Source organism: Sceloporus undulatus, chromosome 6 (assembly GCF_019175285.1).
Source record: "Sceloporus undulatus isolate JIND9_A2432 ecotype Alabama chromosome 6, SceUnd_v1.1, whole genome shotgun sequence".
Taxonomy (NCBI): domain Eukaryota; kingdom Metazoa; phylum Chordata; class Lepidosauria; order Squamata; family Phrynosomatidae; genus Sceloporus; species Sceloporus undulatus.
The window spans coordinates 129,185,701-129,207,002 of NC_056527.1; the positions used below are offsets into that span (position 1 = coordinate 129,185,701).

A 21,302-nucleotide genomic window follows, 5' to 3' on the forward strand; every position below is an offset into this window, starting at 1 on the left:
GCCATTTCACACCAAACAGAATAGTTTTTTGTGGGTTTTTCAGGCTATGAGACCAAGTTGTAGAAGAGTTTTTTCCAGGCCTGGGGAGTAAGAGTAAAATCAAGTTCATTAGATTGCACTGGGAAGGGACTGGGAGGCAAACAGAGACACTTACCAGCCTCGCAAAGCAACCGGAGCTTTTCCCCAGGGCTGGGGAGTAGGAGTCCAGCTGGATCTAAACATGCATCTGAAGAAATAAACTCAAGTCTATTGTGTTTATCACATGGGGGAAATCCCGTGCAAAAACAGGGGTTTAAATTGGGGGGAAAAGAGCAAAAGCGGGTTGATTTTCATATGACGTCACTGTTAAAGTAATGTCAACCTGAACAGAAAATGGGGGAAAGTAGACCAAAGCTTTTTACTTTTGGAAAATCCTGAATGTAAAAAGAAGCGGCTTTTGTTTACTTTCCATTTGGGTCAACACAAGTTTAATGATGACGTGTGAGGTTTTTCTACCATTTAAATCCCGTTTTTGCACAGGATCTCCCCCATGTGATAAAACTATGATGAAAGCTCATGCTACCAACTTCTGTCTTTCAGTTCGTCTCAAAGGTGCTACAAGATCTCTTTGCTTACGTGTTCATTCACTCCAAAGATAGAGGACAGCTGAAGCAGTTTGGGTGCCTTGGTAGAGAGAAACGTCTCTGGGGTGTGTACATTTTAGGAAGCTATGCCTCCCAAGCAGCTATTTTGGGCAGCAGGGTCAGTTGGGGCCTCCCTGAAGAACAATGATGTCCGACAATGCAGCCATTAATTTGCTCGGAGGCCTTGCTCTGCCCAGCTAGACTGGAGGTCATATCCATGGTGACAGAGACTGTGGGGAACTTATTTCTCACTAAGATCGCCAAAGGGAGGGGAGAGGGTGAGCCCACTCCCAAATAATTCTTAAACCAGATTGTTAACGGAAATGTGGTTTGCCTTTTTGCCTCTGGGACCTGGGTAGACTATTCATTGACACAAAGCTTGGGCTCCTTGAGATACTGGGATACAGGATGACTATCTCTCTCACATTTTTGCCTTCCAAGTTGTTGTTTTTAATTATTAGAAATAAAGAATATCAATGTCCTCAAAAGCTGGTTATTTGACTTTGTGGAGGAGAAAAAGGCAAAAAAATGCACTCAACATCCATTCTCATGGGCCAATGGTATGGAAGAGGCTCATTTCTCATGGCAGCACATCTCAAACCCAGGCCTGGGAGCTCATCTTAAATTTAACATCTTCCAATCATGGGTTTAGGAGTGTTTAGGAACATAGTTTTAATGCTACATGAAGGGTTGTAGTCCAAACTTCTATGCGTTGCAATCCAAATGTCTCCAAGCTCTGCCCTTTTCCCGTTTCCAATCTTTTTAGTAAAAATATTCAAAGATATACAGTAGCCATATTAGTCTGTAGAATCAGTATGTCAAGAGAGCTTGTCACACTTTTGAGACTAACTGAAAGAAATAAGTTGGTAGCATGAGCTTTCGTAGACTTCAGTCTAATTCCTCAGATGCATATACGCATCTGTATATGCATATGCATCTGAGGATGTAGACTGAAGTCTACAAAAGCTCATGCTGCCAACTTCTTTATTTCAGTTAGTCTCAAAGGTGCAACAAGATCTCTCTACATAATAATAATAATAGGATTTATTTATATACTGCCCAATCACTGGGAATCCAAGCGGTTTACAACAGAGGGGATAATAGACGGTTCCCTGCCCGCAGGCTTACAATCTAAAAGACACGACACAAAAGTAGAAGGGAATGGGGGGGGGGCAGTAAAAATGGTGAAAACAAATGTCTTCCATTTTTAAAATATCAATTGGACGTTTCCATTTTCCTGCACCTTCCTTCTGCTTTATCAAAGGGCAACATTTCTGGGTTAATCTCAGATATTAGATTTGTGTCTTTTCGGTGTTGACTTCACAGGTCCCTTGTCCTATTTTCCCCATGATTCTGGATATGAAGCAGTGCCTCATTCTGCCTAATGGAAGGACCAGTCCTCCCACTGAATGTTCACAGCTGAGCCCCATGTAAATAGTCAGATGACACTGATATCTCTTGTGTCATATGTCCAAATAAATCATTGCGCAAGCAAGTAGCCCTTATTTGTGTAATCCAGTGCCACATAGCCAGGGCCCATTGCTCCTGCAAGTATCTGTGAATTTTCTGATTCCACAAAAGACCATTATTTAATCACCTTTGCCTCCTAGCCTTTTCCAAACATTTGTGCTTTGTAGTGGTGGGATGCAAGAGTGCATGGGGAAGAAATAGACTACGGACACTGATATATAGTGAACAACATAGTGGGGATGTGAAAACAGGTAGAATAGACTGGTGTGTGTTCAATACTCCAGATTTCCAACAAAATCAACTCAGAATCAAAGTAAGCTAAATACAGCGAAGGCAGCACCTTCAAAACATACCCATATCTTGCTCATTGCCTGATGGAGAAGAGACAGAAGCGTCTCCATCTGGACAGCTCAGCAGGGCTTAAAGCAAGAAGAAGGTGCCCCCTTTTGCTCCCTATAACAAAAATAACTTGGACTGTGTGGTTCACAATTACAATGTTATCCCAGATGTTTGAGCCCCCATGCCTGAGAAGAAGAGGCCTGGCCCACGCAGGATTATGTTATTTCATCTCTTTAAGAGGATTGTCTCAGAGCCTGCGTTAGGAAGCCTTGTGACATACATGATTTCACAGTTTCCTCCTATGGAAGCTCATTAGATGTTGGTGCCAGCTGTGGGAGGACAGACGCCTCCCATCTCAGGATTGTGGCTGCTGTTACCACTGCTCCTTTAGGGTGGGAAGGGAGCATAGGCTTTGCACAGAGAGGTTTCCAGGTTCGGTCCCTGCCAGATGAATCAGGTAGTAGGTGATGTAAGAGACTTCTGCTTGAATCTCTGGGAAACTCCTGTCACATGTCATTTGTCTTTGTATGAAATAATTCCTTTAAAAAAAACAAACCAAGAAACTGCTTGCATGTAAGACAGGAGTGGAGAACCTATGGTCCTCCAGATGTTTGAACTCCAGAAGTCGCATCTACTACGGCCAATGGTAAAGGATTTGTTGTTGTGCACCTTCAAATCATTTCCAGTTTATGGCACCCTAAGCTGACCCATTCAATGGAGTTGCTTTTGCTTTCCTCTGAGGCTGAAAGTGTGTGATTTGCTCAAAGTCACCCAGTGGGTTTCCATGGCTGAGCAGGGATTTGAACCCTGGCATCTAGAGTCATAGGTGCAAATTGCTACATGCTGGCTCCCATGGTAAGGGATTATGGGAGTTATAATTCTCAAATATCTGGATCAGAGGGCCCCCCACTCCAGATGCAAGTGTCTCATGAGAACCTTTTTGGCTATGCGTCCTTTCTCCTGCTGGCAGCTAAAGCATCGAGTGCCTCATGGGACTGATTATTTTGGAACTTTTTACACAGACGTGTGTGTTATTTCCTTTTATTATTTTATTCCTTTTATCAATGTCATATGGCTGCCAAGTGGAATCCAGCCTGCTCTGCTATATATGCACACACGCATGTGCATGTGTGCACACACACACCTGGTCCTCCTTTTCAGTTTTTATTATACTTAGTCCTTCTTTTCAATTTTCTGTGTAAGTCATGACGTGTAGTTATCACAGCAAAGTGAACATGTGGCCCTCCAGTTCTTGTTAGACTGCATCGCTGAACAATTTCTCATCACAGGTTAGGCTGGCTAGAAATGACTGGAATTGTAATGCATCATAATTCAGAGGCTCACTTACATATCATTTTTACAGCTCTGCTGTTTGCATTATTTTAAGTGCTGATTGATTACATTAACTGCATTGGGCATTTGCACAAAAAGTAGGATATATATTCCACTCAATTCATATAAATATACATACATTTAAAGATACTCATGTAATGGAATGGAATGTGAAAATATGGTTGTAACCTGGTGGTACAGAGGTGGGCCTATGTCAAATATGAGAAGAATACAGAATGAGATCTACTGGTAGATGCCTGAAAGAATTGGAAGGAATCCAGCATCTCAGGCTAGTCATTCGGCATTCTAATCTATCAGAATGCAGACAATAAGACTAAATTTACAGCACTATATAAAGCTTAATAATAATAATAATAATAATAATAATAATAACAACAACAACAACAACTAAGAAAGGTGGAGGGCAGCAGAAAGAGAGGAAGACCCTATGGTATATGGATAGCCTGAATTAGGGAGGTCATAGGTATGAATTTACAGGACTTGAGCAAAGCAGTGGACAACAGGGGGGGCTTGGAGGTGTCTCATCCACAAGTTTGCCCGAGATGGGATCGACTCAAGGGAAGTTAACAACAACCATCTGCTTATAGATCCCCAATGAAAGAGGTGCAAGACAGTCTTTCAATAGATCAGCGAGAGGCCTTGAGTCCAAAGTGTTTAACCATAGCAAAAGCATATTGCTGTTTTTCCTAATCTAAAAAGGTAAAAATCCCTGAATTCAGAAGTAGAACTATACTTGTATACAGTAGACCATCAATTTGCAAAGGAATTAGGGGTATGGGATCCCTGCAAAAGTAGAAAAAACATGAATATTGTAAAAAAAAAAAATGGCGGGGGAAAATGCATCCAGGAAGCAGTGGGGGCATAGAGAGTCTGCCGGAGTGGCATGTGGGGAGAACGGGCCAAACAGAGTGAGCCAACCGGGTCAGTAATTATTCAACATCTCCTCTATCAGAATGGGGACTGCAAGCAGGAAATAAGATGAAGATTAAGAATGGGGAGAGGGGCTATGAAAGAACTAGAAAGGATTCTAAAATGCAAAGATATATAACTAAAAACAAAAGTTAGAATTGTACAAGCCATAATTCATTCATGATGTGGTGCTGGAGAGGAGTGCTTAGGATCCCACAGACAGCCAGAAATCTCCCTGGAAGCCAAGATGACAAAACTGAGGCTGTTGTACTTTGGCCACATCATGAGAAGGCACAACCCATTGGACAAAACAATAATGCTAGGAAAGGTGGAGGGAAGAAGAATGAGAGGAAGACCACATGCTATCACGGTCATGGGTATGAATTTGCAGGAACTAAGCAGAGCAGTTAGGGAGTCTTGGAGATGTCTCGCCATGGATTGAAATCGATTTAAGGGTGGTTAACAACAACAACAACAACAACATTTGATCAATTATGTTTGGGACTGATCAGGGAAAACTACAGAAAGCAACCACCATTTTAAGAGGCATTTCTTCTTCTCTATTGCACAAGATGCAATACCTAACCTAAGACCATCCATCTTATATGTACACACCCGTTGAAACTCATCCAATTAATAAACTAAGATTTATGAATGACAGCTCTGAGAGTGAAAGTGAGAGTCAGTCAGTCAGTCAGTCAGACACAGAAGTACGTAAGACATTGAGTGAGTAAGCAAGCAAGCAATGCTGTTTTTCCAGGCCAGAAAATGCTAACTGTAAACACAGCTAAGCCTTACATTATAAGGAAAGTGAAGGACTGTTCCGGACTGACATACATAGTATAATGGCTACTTGGCCCTAAACTGCCTACACCCAAGGGAACCTGGAACAAGCAGATTACCAGGCCCTCTACAAAAATCTTCCTGCATTTTTCAAAATAGCATTAAATATTTTTTAGAAGCAAGTGGAAGTGACTGCGTAGATGCATATCCCAAGTCAGCTATATGCTGTTAGTCTAATGACATCTTGGCTAGTCACAGAAGATCCCAGGGGAGGTGGGCAGAAGAAATGGGGTAAAACGGAAATGAAATTGTGGTGCAGCCTGCAATCTGATTATCCATCTCTGTCTCTTTTACTGTCCCCGTCATGTCTGCCTGACCCGGTTAACTCAATCCTGCATCACAGCTGCTGCCAGCCCCACGCACATCCTTCTTTGTAATCAATTGATCTGCTGTCTCAAGAACTGGAAACCCTTAGTCTCTCAGCAAAAACATCTTACAGATCAAAATAATGACAGCAGACTTCTCAAAAGGCAGGGGGGGGGAAGCCTAGGCATTCAGGTGCATACAGGGCAAATAATAAAAACAACATGGGCCTTTGGATAGAGCAGACATCTCATAGAAGATTCTCCCTGAACCCTTGTCTTGTCAAGAGACAACTTTTTTCAACAACCTGTTAATAAATGAAGTACATCCAACATGCATTTGGATTCCAGGCTGTCTTATGAACACATTTCATTTGTGATGAATATCACTTGAACACCAGACTTAAGTAAAATGAGTAGAAGACCCATTCACAAGACTGCGTTTGCTTTGACTCACAAGGACATTGCTTAACAATACTGCTTAGGTTATAGAACCTAAGGAGAATAGTTGTTCCAAGTACCTTACACTTGGCTGGTAACTATGACCAGCCACATATTTTAGACTGCAATGCACAGGATCACTGGCCATCAGCGGTGCTGGTTAGTACTACTGGAAACTATAGTTTAAAACATCTGAAGGGCTAGTTGCCCATCTGTTACCATATGCACAGCAACACCATTGTTTGGTAAATATGCCCCATTGTGTTAGTGCTTATAGGGAAAAACCATGAAAACTTCTGTTTAGAGTAGGTACTGGTGGTTTTGACAGACCTGCTGGAGGTGTGCCAAAAATGCTTTCTGGAAGGTTCCAAATAGTGTTCTGTTATGTATGAATAAACCAGAATCCATGTACATATTGTGGAGTCCCCACCCCTGGTGTCACCTGGTGTGGGGGTGTGCTCCAGGGAGCGGGGCTTCTTGGGTGGTGCACTTGGCCTCCCTCAGGGCTGCGCCATATTTCTCCTCATAAGGAGAAGAATGGGACAGGGCAGGACAGTACAGGGGGAGGGGAGCACACTTGGCCTCCCTTACGGCTGTCCCATCATTCTTCCCATGAGGAGGAGGACACAATGGCATGGGGAGGAGGGCCCAACCAGGTGTCACCTGGTGCAGTCCCACCTACCCCTACATTTCCCTAGTGACACCATTGATTAGGTATAAAAAGCTCTCAGGGGGTCATGTAGTCAGAGCATAAGAAAATTACTGTTTTGGAGAACAATTTCCTGAATTCTACATTCAGCATGGCCACCAAGGGATTTTGAGAGTTGTCCAAAAAACAACAACCCCAAAACCCGCCAAGCTCTGTGCACATCTCTACCCAAAACGAGACTGAACTGATCATGTACCCACTTGAAACAATAAAAGTATATACACAGATGCATACTTCATAGAAAAAATGTTTTGATCATCTTTAATTTTATTATTATTCATATCATCCTGTCACAACCTTTTTTAACCCCAACCCCAAATCTTCATGCATGGCAGAAGGCTGGAAAAAGAGGAGGATCTGAACAAAGGCAAGAGGCACAGTGAATAGCAACAACTCAAGTAGCTATGATTCCCGCATGATGTTTGGCAATTCTAATAAAAATCAGCTCTCAAGAATCCCTAGGAAGCCACTCATGGCTGCTACAGTTATCCTCAAGGGCACACTCCTTTATGGTAACAAAAGGAAATAGAATTTTCTTTTACACGTAGAATCAAGAGTCCCCAAAGCTTCCAAGCCAAAAGGAAAAAGGGGGAGGGCCTCATAATTTATTTTTAGATCTATAAGGAAAGTTAAGACAGGCAGTGTTTTAAAAGGTTCTCACTATATTTGCAAACCACTGGAGTGGAGATAAGGGTTAAAACATCACCCTTTTTCAGAAATCGAGTAGGTAATTCAGGTTCAGATTCCACAGACTGGGGGGAAAAGGGAATATTTGGGAATTAAATACAGTAGTGAGCAGCTTCTACAAACTATCTTTAAAAACTATTATTTTAAAACCTGCCATAGAGAAAAATGAGCTGGAGTAGATTAGCAGAGAGCTGCATTAAGATCTTTTGTTACCATAATTGTTACCACATCATGCATAAAGGGAGAAGAGAATGGAATTTAACCTTACTAGACCATTAGTTTTGCTCTCTCAATCAAATGGGATAATTCTCCTCTATAAAATCCATTCTCCATATTTGTACAGGAAACTCTTTCAAAGTTGCTTGTGAATCTCTTCAGAACTATCTTGAGCAAGACAAAACAAAGGGAATGTTAGAAGTGGCTAATTCATTTTGCTTTTAAAAACTACACCCATATCCACGTCATGGATGAGGGACTCTCAGTAAATTTGGAAGATGTCATTTAAAATGGAATGTTTGATTCCAGATGTGCCACAAATACCTTTATGACAACAACATAGTTAGCAGATTTGCAATGCCAAGTGTCACACAATTATCACAGCATAAAGTTATGCCACTCCTGAGTGACTCAGCTACCCAAGGTTTCTTTATATTTTATTTCATTCAACTATTTTCCTTAAAAAGGGGAAAGGGGGAAATTAATCAAAATCCTATCTAAAGGCAATAAGGCTTTTAAAATCTCAGGAAAGATAATACAGAAATCAAGGTCCTCCTCTACTAACCAGACCACACAACACACACACACACACAGCATTCTATTTAAAGCAGTGTCCGCCACACTTCAAAGCTAGCATTGCTTTCAAGGCAATCATTTGTTGCCTGCCTTGATGGAATTTGTGTCTGGAACCATGTTTCAAAACATTTGAGTGGAAGGCTTTTGCTCTAAACAAGAGGAGAATTTCCACAAGTATCCAAGATTTAAAAGCCAAGTAGCTTGGTCCTCACACAAAGGATTGGGTCTGAGGGCACAATCTTCCATTGAAGAATTACTCACTGAAATGGAAGGGAGTTGCACAATACTGCACAAATGTTGCACAGTTCCATAATTCAGGACTTGCCCTGAGCAGCTGCCAGCAGACTGGATCTCAGAAAGCTTGAACTCTCAATCCATTTTCTCCCAAGCAAACCTCTGGTATAAGTGGGTTGTGGATTTTTTCAGGGCTAAATCTTAACAAGCTGCTCAGTGAAGTAGGCATTTAAAAAAAAAAAGATGCCTTATGCTATCTCAGAAAGCTGCAACATGAGAATGGAAATAGAAAGCCCTCCTGCTTCTATTAAGCCTTTCCTACCTCCTGAATACTCCATGTTGGTGTTCAGAAAATAATTTGGTCCCACTGTGTCTTGAAAGGATGTTTTGGGCCAATGCCTTTAGCCCTAGGAGAAGGAAAGTATTATGTACTGCCAAGACTGATTTTCTATTCTTCACCTGAAAATACCAGTTAAGGAAAATAAAAGAAAGGCAAAGAAAGAGTTCTGCATTACTGGGCAGGTACAGATGGTGCTCCAGCTACAGGGGCACAGAGCAATGGCACTTCACTCTTAAAAAGCCACACACAATTTCACCTCAAAGAACTGGATTTGACAGAGTTATTCTTTCAAGTATTGCTCGTGTTCTTCCTCCAGCATTGCCCATTATTCAATGAGTTCCACGTAGTTGGCAGGGAACATCCCAAAGTGGCCATCAGGACCATAACCACGCCACCAGCCCTCATCGATCATCTCAATGTTGGTAATAATGTTCTCAGGGTCAAAAGAGATCTCAGTGTCATCAGCTGAAAGACAGGTACAGTCAAATTCAGGCCTGGCAGGAATGGATACACGTGACTACTTAAAAAAATTAACTCACATTGATATTTGCAGAGATTCTAATTGAGGGGGAGGGCAGATAACACAGGACAAAATCAATCAAGCTTTTTATAGGAGTTTTAACAGGTAAAACTCAAGAGCTCAAATTTTGGACAACTCCACTTGCCATGTTGGCTGTGGAATTCTGGAAGGAGCAGTCCAAAAAGGTAACTTTCTCAAGCTCTATTCAAATTACCTGTACATCTACTATTGCCTATACTGAATCATACAAATTCTCCAGACTCTGATATTTTTTGTATCACCTTTTTACCTGATCCTTGTATAACCTGAAAAGTTAAGTGATTGAATCTGGGACTGTCTGTAGGCAAAGCATGTACTTCATCACTCTGTACAGTGTGCCTGAGTCATACGCAGGCATGTTTTACACGGATTTCAGCATACGCGGAGAGGAAGGGGTGGCGCCTCCCATAGGGACTAATGGGGTGCGTGCCCATGATTTGCCTTTCTGATTTGCAAATTCTGCACTTGTATGTTTTGCCTCTATGAGTGGCAAAAGTAGCAGCTCATCCTAAGATTCATTAGAAGGCAAGTATTTTTGTGAACACAGAACTTACCAGCTTGATAGTCATACAGAGCTCGAGCACATAAACCTTTTCCCTCCAGGTTAAGATTTTGTTGATAGACATCAGTGTAGTCATATTTAGTATCTTCAGGCTCTTCCTACAAAAAGAAGATTTAACAGAGTGAAGTAGCATCTCAGGACTTCTCAAAATAAAAGGACTGACTGTGAATACTTAACTTGTGGATACTGTGAATAAATAAAGGCTGCACAAACCAGGAAAGTTGTTAATGTACATAGATGGGTCCTGCAGCAAGCTTCTGGCAGCAGTGAATGCTTTTCATTCCATTTCCTTTGTCATCTGTTTTTTGTCTCCTTTATCCAAAATAGCTAGTCAGCATTTTGTAGTCACTGAACATAGACATTCAGTTCTTGTGAGCCCACCACTTTTAGTGGCTTATTTCCCCTACAGATTTTTCTGTTCTTGTGCAAATCGTGAAATTCTCCAAAGGCCACTGATACTTGCCTGTTGGGTGTGGGTGGTGCTGTTTTTTGGTACTTACTCCTGAACAGTGGAAAACAATTAGTGTGAATTAATTACACACTAAAACAATTAGTGGGTGGGGGGGGTTCAATTTGAAAAGCTGAAAAAATATACTCTAGATCCAATGTCCATCATCCACGAGGAATATTGGTAAAACAACTTAAGGATCGCGATGTGAACATACAACTCCAATTTATTCACTTCTTTCATTCAGCAAGAATCATCTAAAGAGACTGACCTCAGGAGGCTCATCATAAATAACTCGTTGACTAGGGGGTTCTTCATACACAGCATCGTGTGTCACTTCTGGTTGGTAGACAAGAGTGCCTGATTTATAGTTATCCTGTCTCACAGAATCACCTGCAAAGAAGCAAAGCAACTTTTTCTATTTCAATTTATCAATAACAGATGTACTGTTGATTTTTTTTTATAATCAAAAATACCAGATGCACTCTTCTTAACTGTACTGCCCAAACTCAGAGGAGATGGGAATGGCTTATAGTACTCATAAATCCCAAATACAATTATCAAAAAGAAATTAATACTGCTAAAACTTTCTGCAGAAAACCTGCTCAAATGGAGGGGTACACTCCATGAAATCTTGTGCAACTGCACCTTAGCATTACACTCATACATCAGACATAAGGTCTATTCTGTTTACTCAGATCAGTGAATCGAACACAATTTCTTAATCCTACAAAGCTTTTCTGGGTGGTCTCTTGGCCCCTCTCACAGTAATTGGCTATTCACTATGGATACAAAATACAGCAATAAATAGACCTTGAATCAGACTGTGCATGGCTCTTACTTTTTTTTACCAGTCTAGATTAGATATTGTTTAGCCAGTTTACTGCACATGGATACATGTTAGCCAAATCTTCCTTTTTCCTGTTACTCCAACACATTTTATGACTTTTGTTGATCTGTTTGTCCTACCTCTGATTAAATAATGAAGAAGAGGCAGCCTTCTCTAAGATGGTGCCCTCTAGATGTTGGACTGCAATATCAGCCCCAGCTAACATGGCCATGAGAAATGAAGTTGAATGTGTGAAGAGCATAAGGTTGGGGAAGGCTGAAGAACTCCCAGAACCCTTATATGAAGAATCTGGTGGACAGGGGATTGTCTTTTAAATTCATTACATAGCGCTATTAATTTTAAGTGTTTCAAAAATAAAATAAAGTTAGATCAGTTAGAATGTGCACATAATATCTCACTTTCGATCAGTATTTGGTCATGTAAATTTTCTCATACATTTTAGCTCAGTGGTCAAGCATTAACACCCCTCTCTTGTTCCCTCTTTCTGGTTTGGCAATAAGTCATTTACTTGCTTTCCTCTCCCACCTTTCAACTACAAAATAACTCTTACAAATTCAGGCTGTCAGCTGAATCAACTACAGGATAATCAGGTCTAATTTTTTAAAGCTTCCCAAATACAAAAGCTGTTGTCATGTCTTAGTAAAAGATAAAGATGTTTAAAACAGCAGGACAGGATACATATGGATCATGCAGCACAAAAAAACCAAGCATCCCACAGAGCAGACAGAGATAAAGAACAGGAAAGGTGACAGACGAAAAACAAGATACCTTCCATTCCTGTTTGATAAGGAATCATGACTGAGACCTAATCTGCACAACAAAAATAATGCAGTTTGACACCGCATTAACTGTCATGGCTTAATGATATGAAATTCTTGGATTTTAGTTTTGTGAAATATTTAGCCTTCTCTGTCAGAGCAACAACAAAGTACAAATACCAGAATCATAAAGACATGGAGAGCTGTGCTGAGGCCAAAGGACAAGAATCGAAACCTGTTTCATGTCCAGAGTAGCACACCAGTCACCCTCTTGCATTAGGGGAAGGATGGAGCTGAGTGTTACCATCCAGAAGTGATGTGGACAACCTCTTAAAGAAGCATGGTGAAGGATCCCTGTGGGAGAATATTTCTTCAATTCAATGGCATAGCCCCTTTCTATTATGTTGAGCACCCATGAATCCATGATGATAGCAGCCGAGGTCTGGTGATGGTGTCTAAGCCAATTGTGGAATGAAGGTGTAGGCATTGGTGTCACAGTGGGAGCGGGTTTTTCTGCCTCTGGAGGAGGGAATGGTAGCAATGATGGAGAAACAGTGACAGACATGAAACCCAACAGTGAGTAAAAGTTGATGCTTGGATCCATCACTAGATTGCTTCTTAACACATCCAGACTTGAACCTTTGGCCAGAAAATGGAGGTTTCTGGACAGTAAACAACATTATGGAAAGTTGCAATGGTATCACACTCTAGACAGGGTGCAAGATTTCTTCTACCTCTTGATCCCCTCTGCGTTATCCACTTCTCTGTCATTGGATTCACAAAGAAAAAGGCAAATAGCTGAAAGCAGGCATAGACCTCTGTGAGCCTTTTATCCAAGTTTCTCAGTCTTTTATCCTTGCTTCCTTCTAATTTCGTTTCCCATCTCATGCCTGGGAGAAGATGTTAGATGGTTTTATCTTTTAAAAATTGGCTCTTCACTTTGTGGCACATGCATCTCTAGTTAATGTGGCCCATGACTCTTCTTCACTCCACTGCTGCCAACACTTTAAGTAGGTCCAAGCCAATGTTTAGAGGGGAAATGCTTTGGATATTTACAAGACGTAAGCCAACCATAATCTCCCTATCAAATTGTAGATTTTAAATTTTGTAAAGGGGGTGTGTGCTGACCATGGACTCCTTTACTGCTTTGAGGCTGGGACAACATAAAAGTCTTGTTAGACCATAAGATATCAAAAGAACACCTTCAGCTATTAAAATTCAATACAAACACTTAAAATTGCAAACTCTCTCATAATGTTTTACCACATTCAGGAGCAGGAGAGACTGGAGGTGTATCATGTACAGATGAATGAACAACAGGAGGGTGAACATCTTGCACAGAAGAATGAACAGGGGATGCAGGAACCTCCACATGATTGTTCTCGTGCAGAAAAGGGCTCCGTAACTTGCCTAGGAAAGGAGGCAAGTCAATACAAAAGCATGAACTGGTGAGACACATATTCCTTACCACTACCATGTGCTGAATAAGTCAGTCAGTTAAACCTCAATGACTGCTCCCTAGTGCATGGCCTCCTAGATGCCATTTGACTACAACTCCCCATCATCTCTCATTACTGACTATCCTGGCTGGAGCTGGGAACAGTAGCAGCTCAAGAACATCTGGAGATGTTCCCTGTTCTTTAAAAGACTAAAAGAAATTATTTTAACTAACATCTTTAACAAAGTTTATTTTAACTAATCTCTTAAACAAAATTTCAAGAATGACTGAGGCGATAAAGCCCAAGGTTTGCATCTTTGAATCCAAACAAATTATCAATCTAAGCAAATTGAACAAGTATCCAATGACTCAATGAAGAGACTGCACTAATTCATTTGTTCAAATCATTGCTTAAAACCCAAATTTAAAAACCTATCAAATGCATTTGGCAAGGAACAGGATCTTCTCAGTAGCTGTGCCTAGGCTCTGGAACTCTTTTACAGAAAAATATGTTAAGAGTATCTTCTGATGACTGTATGGTAAACAGCAGAGATCTTCCAGACTTGGGGGGCCTTTGGTTGATTATTTTTTATTCCTGGTTTGTACTCTGTTTTGTTATTCTGATTGGTTACTTTATATTAGGCAAACCATGTTAAAAAGGCTTATCTGTCATTTTCATCAGCTCATCGCCTCCATGAATATGGTTTGTCAATTCAGGCACCATGTTGTTGCTGTGGTGGTGTGCCTTCAGGTAATTTCCAACTTATGGCGACCCTAAAACAAACCTATCATGGGGTTTTGTTGGCAAGTTTCTTCAGAGGGGGCTTGCCATTGTTATCCTCTGAGACTGGAAGAGTGTGACTTGCTCAAGGTCACCTCTTGGGTTTACATGACCAAGCTGGGATTTGAACCCTTGGTCTCCCAAGTGTCCTAGTCCAATGCTCAAACCAGTACACCACATTGACTCTAAGACACCATAGCAAGGGGGACAATGAAAAAGGGTACTTGAAAACTTGCACAACACAGACTGTCTCTAGAATACTCAGACATTTGAGTACAATAAGAACTTATTTTTTTTGGGATACCAAACTGTACTATGACAACAGAGTAAGCCAAGACAGAACATCCCACACAGAACAAGAGATGCACGAACACATACAGTAGCACACAATTAGTGGGCTTGTCACCCATGCATACTCCTTTTCCCAAACACTTGCCAAACTTGAATATTGTGGCTTGTCTGAACTACAGTGTTGCTCATTCCCAAAAGTAGTGACTCCACAAAGGGGTGGCATAAAGCCTTTGCATATTGACAAAGCCTGGCTAATTTGCCCAAGCCACTGAAACTGCTGCTCAAGAACACATGGACACTTTTTGCCATGCAGGACTACTCTGGTGGCTATGGTACTGGGATGTATCTGCCTGGGGCCTGTCACTGTAGCTAAGTGAACAGAGAACGTCTCTGAGATGTTTGCAGTGTAGATTCTAGTGGCAAGGATAAATTCATCTGTAACACACTGTAGTTGATACTGTTTCTTCTTTTCCCATTCATGAGGTCCTAATTCCTTCTCCTGCTTCATAGCCCCAGAACTTACAGGGAAAACCCTGAGGATATACTATACTGAGGCTCCTTCAGAGTCCATGTGGTATGTGCAAAATGTTATTGGCACAAACTTCAAATGGTCACCTATAATGGTTTTGTCACCAAAACAGGGGAATTGTCTGTGTTTATGCCATTTTTAAATCTTCCAGTTCTACGATCCCCTGCTCTCAGCAGGCATAGCATTTGGCAGCTGTTCTACTGGCAAAATAGTAGTGGTTTATCTCCAGTCATGCCTTAATGAGAGGGGACAGTAGTTCTGTCTGATACCTGGCTGGGGACTGATGCCTGCTGCTTCTGTAGACATGGACCTCTCCTTTTGTTTAAAGATGTCACGGGGATTCACTGATCTTTGTGCTATTAGTGATGCTGCTTCCTGCATGGAGAGAAAAATAGAATGATTCATGGCAACCCACAGTAATCCAAGGCAGGGGAGAGAAGAGGGAAATCTAGCAGTACTGTATTGATTAATGCCGATATCCATCTTTTGCATCAAGAAGTGCTGTCATTAGTTGTTAATACATGATGTCACTTCTAACCCATTCAACGGGGGGGGGGGGGGGGACTAATGTAGGCAGGCAACAGAAAGCATCTCTTAATATATTTAAAACTAGAATAGAGCATACATCCAAGAAAACAGCTAAAAACATGTGTATGATGTTGTTCGGAAATTCCTGTAGACAATAATTAGTAACTCTAAGGCTAAAAAAGAGAAAGAGAACCATGATCAAACTCCACCAATAACCAATACTTCACAGACATATTAATACTACAAAATAAAGCAGCTCATTCTACTTGCTTGCAGTAAGACTGAATAAACAGGACAGCAAAGAATGTCATAAATGTTATCTGTGTGTGATATCCTCGTATATACAGCAGAGCAATCCTTTCTATATTCTTTAACTATTGCATATATAGTAGGCACTTGGTATCCACAGACTTGCCATCCACAGATCCCAGCATCTGCAGATGGCAAGCCTGCATGGGGGGGGGGGAACAGCAGAGAAGGAATAAGAGACGTAGGGAGGAAGAGAAAGGGGAGGGAGGAGGAAGAGCCAGTGGAGAGAAGAAATGGAGGGAGGAAGTAGAGGTGGCAGTAGGAGGAAGGAAAAAGGAGGAAGAGCAAGCATAGGGAAGAAGAGTAAGAGGGAAAAGTGGAGGAGGGAAAAGACAAAGGAGGAAGGAGACAGAAGAAACAGCCAGCATAGGGAAGAGGCAGAGGGAGGAGGAAAAAGAGGAGGAAGAGGAGGTGGCTCCCTGCCACCTGCCATGGTGAGAATGGTGAGGCAGGCTTTGGGTGGTTGGTGCAGCAAAGTCCCATTGTCCCCAAAGTTAAAAAGTTTTAGCACCATGGTAGCTAGTGCCTGGTTAATAAGGAGGAATTGGCAAGTAGCTCTTTCCTATGTACCTGAGATTTCTCCATAGACTCACTCCTTCGGAAACCCTTCTGCATCATGCTGGGCTCTTCTTTCTGCTCCTTCTGTAACATATAAGATCATTCCCTTATCCTCATGATAAAGCTGAGACAGTTCTTAGCTACAGACTCTGCAAGATGGAACCTTGATTGAAATAAGAATACAGGATCTGGCAAATGAACATATTATTCAGCCTTCACTATGGACTATTTGTCCAGTGTACCAATTAACATGACAGAATACAGTTTTCCTTACTACACTTTAAAAGAAAAAAGACCTTTCGACACTGTGCAAATGAACAGCATAAGAAATACTTATAGATTCAGAGCTGAACTAAAGTATCTCTGCAAGCAAGTAAGATTCTCTGTAGTCTTTTTTTACAAGATTCTTACGGAAACAGGAAAAATGTGACAATTTCAAACCTCTTACCCATTGTTGTTTATCTTTGTTCCTTGACTCTGTTTCCTGTTGTTGCTGGAATTTCCTGAAGATTTAAAATATACAACTTTGATTAAACAGAGCATGTCAATAGAGTTCCAATTTTCAGTAGAAATGGTTAATTATCCTAATATGGCCCGGCTCTACTAGCAAAAAAGCACAAGTTCCCATAAAATTAAAGAACTAGGACTATAGATATAACACCAATATTTGAACAATTTCATTGGTAACAACTTAAGTTTCCAAGCTCCAGTTAAGGAGCTGGTGCTAAATTTTAAATCTCTAAATATTCTACAGCCAGGAAAATGGAATGATAACATCCTCACTTCTGAGCATCAATCTCACTGGCCCGGTCCTTAAATCTTTGTTCACGTAAAGTAGCCTCTTGCAATTCCCGCTCTCGGCGTTCTTTTTCCAAACGCTGGCGCTCCTCTTCTGCTTTCCTCTTTTCTTCTAGCCTTCGGTTTTCTTCATCTTTCTGAAAGAGCACGCACAACAATTCCAATTAGACACATGCAACTCTGGAGAAGACATAGTCTGCCATACTAAATGGACATCATTTAGTGACACCTGGCCATTTTACCTTAGAGTTTTGAAATGCCTGAAACCACAAATATACAAACACACATACACCACAAATACAAGAATGAGCTAGCTGTTGAGGAAGCTCAGATTCAATCCCTTTAGGTGGTGAATTCACCAGCCTCCATGCTTCTTTCTCATGGTAACACAGAATATTTGACTTTGTGTACTGCACTACTTCTTGAAAATATAGGACATACATAACAAAAGCAACCCTTCTGCAAAGCACATCAAAAGACATCAATAAATAAATTCCACCACCACTTCCACCCCATGTCACTATATTTTCTCTGCACATATGCAAATTTCTGCTCCTAAAGATAATTTACGTATCTAATTATTTTTAACAACCCTTTCTGGTCATGAACACATCTTCTTTACTGGTCTGAAAACACTAAGGATTTTTCCCCCTCTTCAAGGTCCAAGACTAAGTATAAAATGAAAATGAGAGCAAACTGTAAACACAACTGGCAGCAAAAAAAGAAAGCAACTGGATCACATGGAACATTATGAATTAAATACATACCTCTGCTTTGGCCCAGAAGCTATCTTTGCTAACTCTTTTGATCTCAGACATGGCATTAGTTTTCTGATAGACTGAGCCCTGTTGACCAAGAAAAACACGTATCTTAAAATACACCCATGGTTTCATTACTATCAGTAGCTAATGTAAACAAAATGCTCGCAAGCTGAGAACAGACCAGCTTTCTTAGAAACATTTTATACATTTCTTAGAATCACCTAGATTAAATAGAATGCTTTTTTAAAAAATTACTAAAACCTTTACTGAGGCAATTCTAATTGAAGCCATTGCCTATTTTGCAATGAAGTAATGGAAGTGTCATATTAAGTTACTTAATAATTGTTATGTATCAGAGTAGCTTTGCAAGTAAGTATAGCACTGCAAAGCAGAAGACCAATAACTAGCCAGTCCTCCCATACGTTTCAGAACATGTCCTGAAAGATGAGTCTCCAAAGTTACACACTTAGAAAGAACAGTTAATTGCCCCATGTGAAGACTGAGTATACCACCAAGGCTCAGATTTTCTGATATGAAGCAGAGGCATAACACAGTAAGAAACCTGACTTTGGATATCAAGCTGGCAAAATGCTGAATGATTTGTGATTGAATAATAAAAAAGAACTGAACTGAATTGAACTGTTGAGAAATGACAGGAGAAATTATTAAAAAGGGGAAAAAACAGAAAGATCTCATAAGGGGAAGGGGAACAGCGTTATCTACTAAAGGCCCTGCAAAGCAGAAAAATGAGGAATGAAATATTTGCAACAGGAAGACCTTTGTGGAATCAAGAAAAGAAAGAAGTACAAAAATCAAAGATACAATACAAATGAATATAGTTACAGGACTTGTTTTATGTTTTGGAGAAATGCAGTGGGCCCTTGTTATCTGCTGTGGTTTGGTTCTAGGACTCCGGGTGGATAACAAAATCTATGCTTCATGGGGGGAACATCTGGCTATGTCCCCACGCAGACACAAAATTATTACAGCTGCCTGGAGAACTCCAGCAGATCTTGGTGCAGATGTCAGACTATAGAATTCTGGGCATGACATCTTCATCTGGGATTGTTCCCTCAAAAAGTCAGAAAACCCAAACAAAAATTACACATGTTCTTACATCCTATGAAAAGGAGGAAGTTGCAGATATGGTTGATCAGTCCCTGAGTAATCGATTTATCCTCACAATAGGTCTGCCATTTAATAATAATCATAATTTGTTTTATTTATATACCGCTATTCCAAAGATCATAGCGGTGAACAGCAAGTAAGCTAATTAGCAAGTAAGCTAATTTGCCCCCAACAGCCTGGGTACTCATTTTAGCGACCTCAGAAGGATGCAAGCCTGAGTCGAGCTTGGGCCCTTTTGCTGGTCTTGAACTCGCAACCTTGTGGTTTTGAGTGAATGGCTGCAGTACAGGCATTTAACCACTGCGCCACCAGGGCTCCTTTGACACATTAGAGACTGGAGCCCAATGTCAACTATCATGCACTCCACTGTCAGTAAGTTGGATTTCCCCCCTTATAATTTTCCAAAAAAAGTTAACACAGATTTTATCTTTTAAAGCAGTGGAGGGTAACCTAATGAATAGATGAACACACCATAAAGGGCTTTGAGTAATGGGCAAAAGTGTGCATGGTAGCTTGTACAAAGGAAGTGATCTTTCATATGACAAAAGGTGTGTTACAACAAATAGTGCTTATCCTGTGTAAAACCAAGCTAACATCCACAGATGTTTACTTTTCAAATACCAAGCTTAGTTAACATGCATAATTCTGCACAGAAAATATATTATGCTAACCATCAGTCTAGCGTATGCTTGTAAATTTTACCAAGTCAATCAGACATAATTTTCCAGCACACTAGTAACCTTTGGAGATCAGCTAGGCTCTGTATAACTAGTATAAAGGCCGACAAAGATAGTTATCTGAGAAGTAGGTATGGCACAATACTTGTAAATACATTATTAAATAGGCTTCACATCATTCTCTGGGAAATAAATATGTACCGAAGCAAGACATGCACCACTCAGTGAGATTACAAACAATCCATTCCTGTTCTGTAAGGGCAGTCTTGAGAGAAATTTGGGGTGACAGGACCTCCATGCCCACCACCCCAAAGCTGATTACTAAAGATATAAGAGCTACCCTCAGCTCATTACAATTCCTGAGCCACTCATATGTGCTTTAAAACTGAGAGAAACTGTCTTTTAAAGCTCCAAAATAACCTGCTTGCTGCAACCAGCATACCATATTATTAGTCTTCAATGCAAGAAATACATTTTGGCTGAACTACAACAAACGCCCCCAGCAACCCAACTACTGTATATACTCATGTATAAGTCTAGAAATTTCAGTCAGAAAATGGACCCAAAAACCTGGATTAACTTATCCATAGGTCAATGTAAGTACTGTACCTTAACTCTTATCAAAGTAGGAACCACCTGTTCTCTGAGTAGAGTTGTGAAAGGCAAGAGCATAGTCCATCACAGAAAAACCTAAAAGGAGCATTGAACTCCGTTCTCCACTGCAGTGTCAATTCAAACTTTTTTGAATGGATGGGCAAGAAAATAGCAGTGTGTTTTGCCATCGCTTTCCTTTGCTGTGTCCTTTATATCCTTTGTTACATGCCTCTACGTTTTACCCTCAAATTAGTCATGGGTTATATCAAAATTTATAATTCTGTTCCCCAAACCTGCCCTCAACTTACACATGAGATTGACTTATAGTCAAATATATACAGTAGTTATTTTACTACTAGATATTTCATTGTCTATACCACAACTGGACTTAGCAAAAGCTGAGAGGAACTCACTACAGGTGCTTGAGGACCAGCATCCTGGAATTTGCTGCCTTCTTTGTGAAAGTTGTAGTTTGCTCCTGAAGCTTTAGCCACTTTCTCCATGATAGCTTCTGGTTCTACATCCTCATCAGCCCGAGCATTTATTGTTACATGAGCACCCTGGGGGGAAAGGATACAGTAAAAAATAAAGATAGAGTACATCTTTACCAGTGTATGAGAATTTTCTACCCAAAGTCAGTTGCAGCCTACACACACATACACACACCATCAGGCGGAGGAGCCACATAATA

The 21,302-nt window shown here is 40.7% G+C and overlaps 1 protein-coding gene across 3 annotated transcripts in view; it reads right to left on the reverse strand.

The window, feature by feature from the left end:
• Positions 1-7,236: 7,236 nt before the first annotated feature.
• The window catches only part of DBNL (drebrin like), a 42,622-nt gene continuing 28,556 nt past the window's right edge, over positions 7,237-21,302 (reverse strand). For 2 of the 3 annotated variants that reach the window (XM_042474242.1, XM_042474239.1), the window contains 10 exons: positions 21,025-21,171; positions 18,219-18,296; positions 17,437-17,588; positions 17,102-17,156; positions 16,666-16,737; positions 15,528-15,633; positions 13,483-13,629; positions 10,883-11,004; positions 10,156-10,261; positions 7,237-9,507 (listed from right to left, as the gene is read on the reverse strand). In XM_042474242.1, the coding sequence (XP_042330176.1) occupies positions 9,368-9,507; positions 10,156-10,261; positions 10,883-11,004; positions 13,483-13,629; positions 15,528-15,633; positions 16,666-16,737; positions 17,102-17,156; positions 17,437-17,588; positions 18,219-18,296; positions 21,025-21,171 (1,125 nt within the window). In that variant the 3' untranslated portion in view covers positions 7,237-9,367. The remainder of the gene's footprint in view (positions 9,508-10,155; positions 10,262-10,882; positions 11,005-13,482; positions 13,630-15,527; positions 15,634-16,665; positions 16,738-17,101; positions 17,157-17,436; positions 17,589-18,218; positions 18,297-21,024; positions 21,172-21,302) is intronic. The other variant, XM_042474241.1, reaches the window with a different exon arrangement.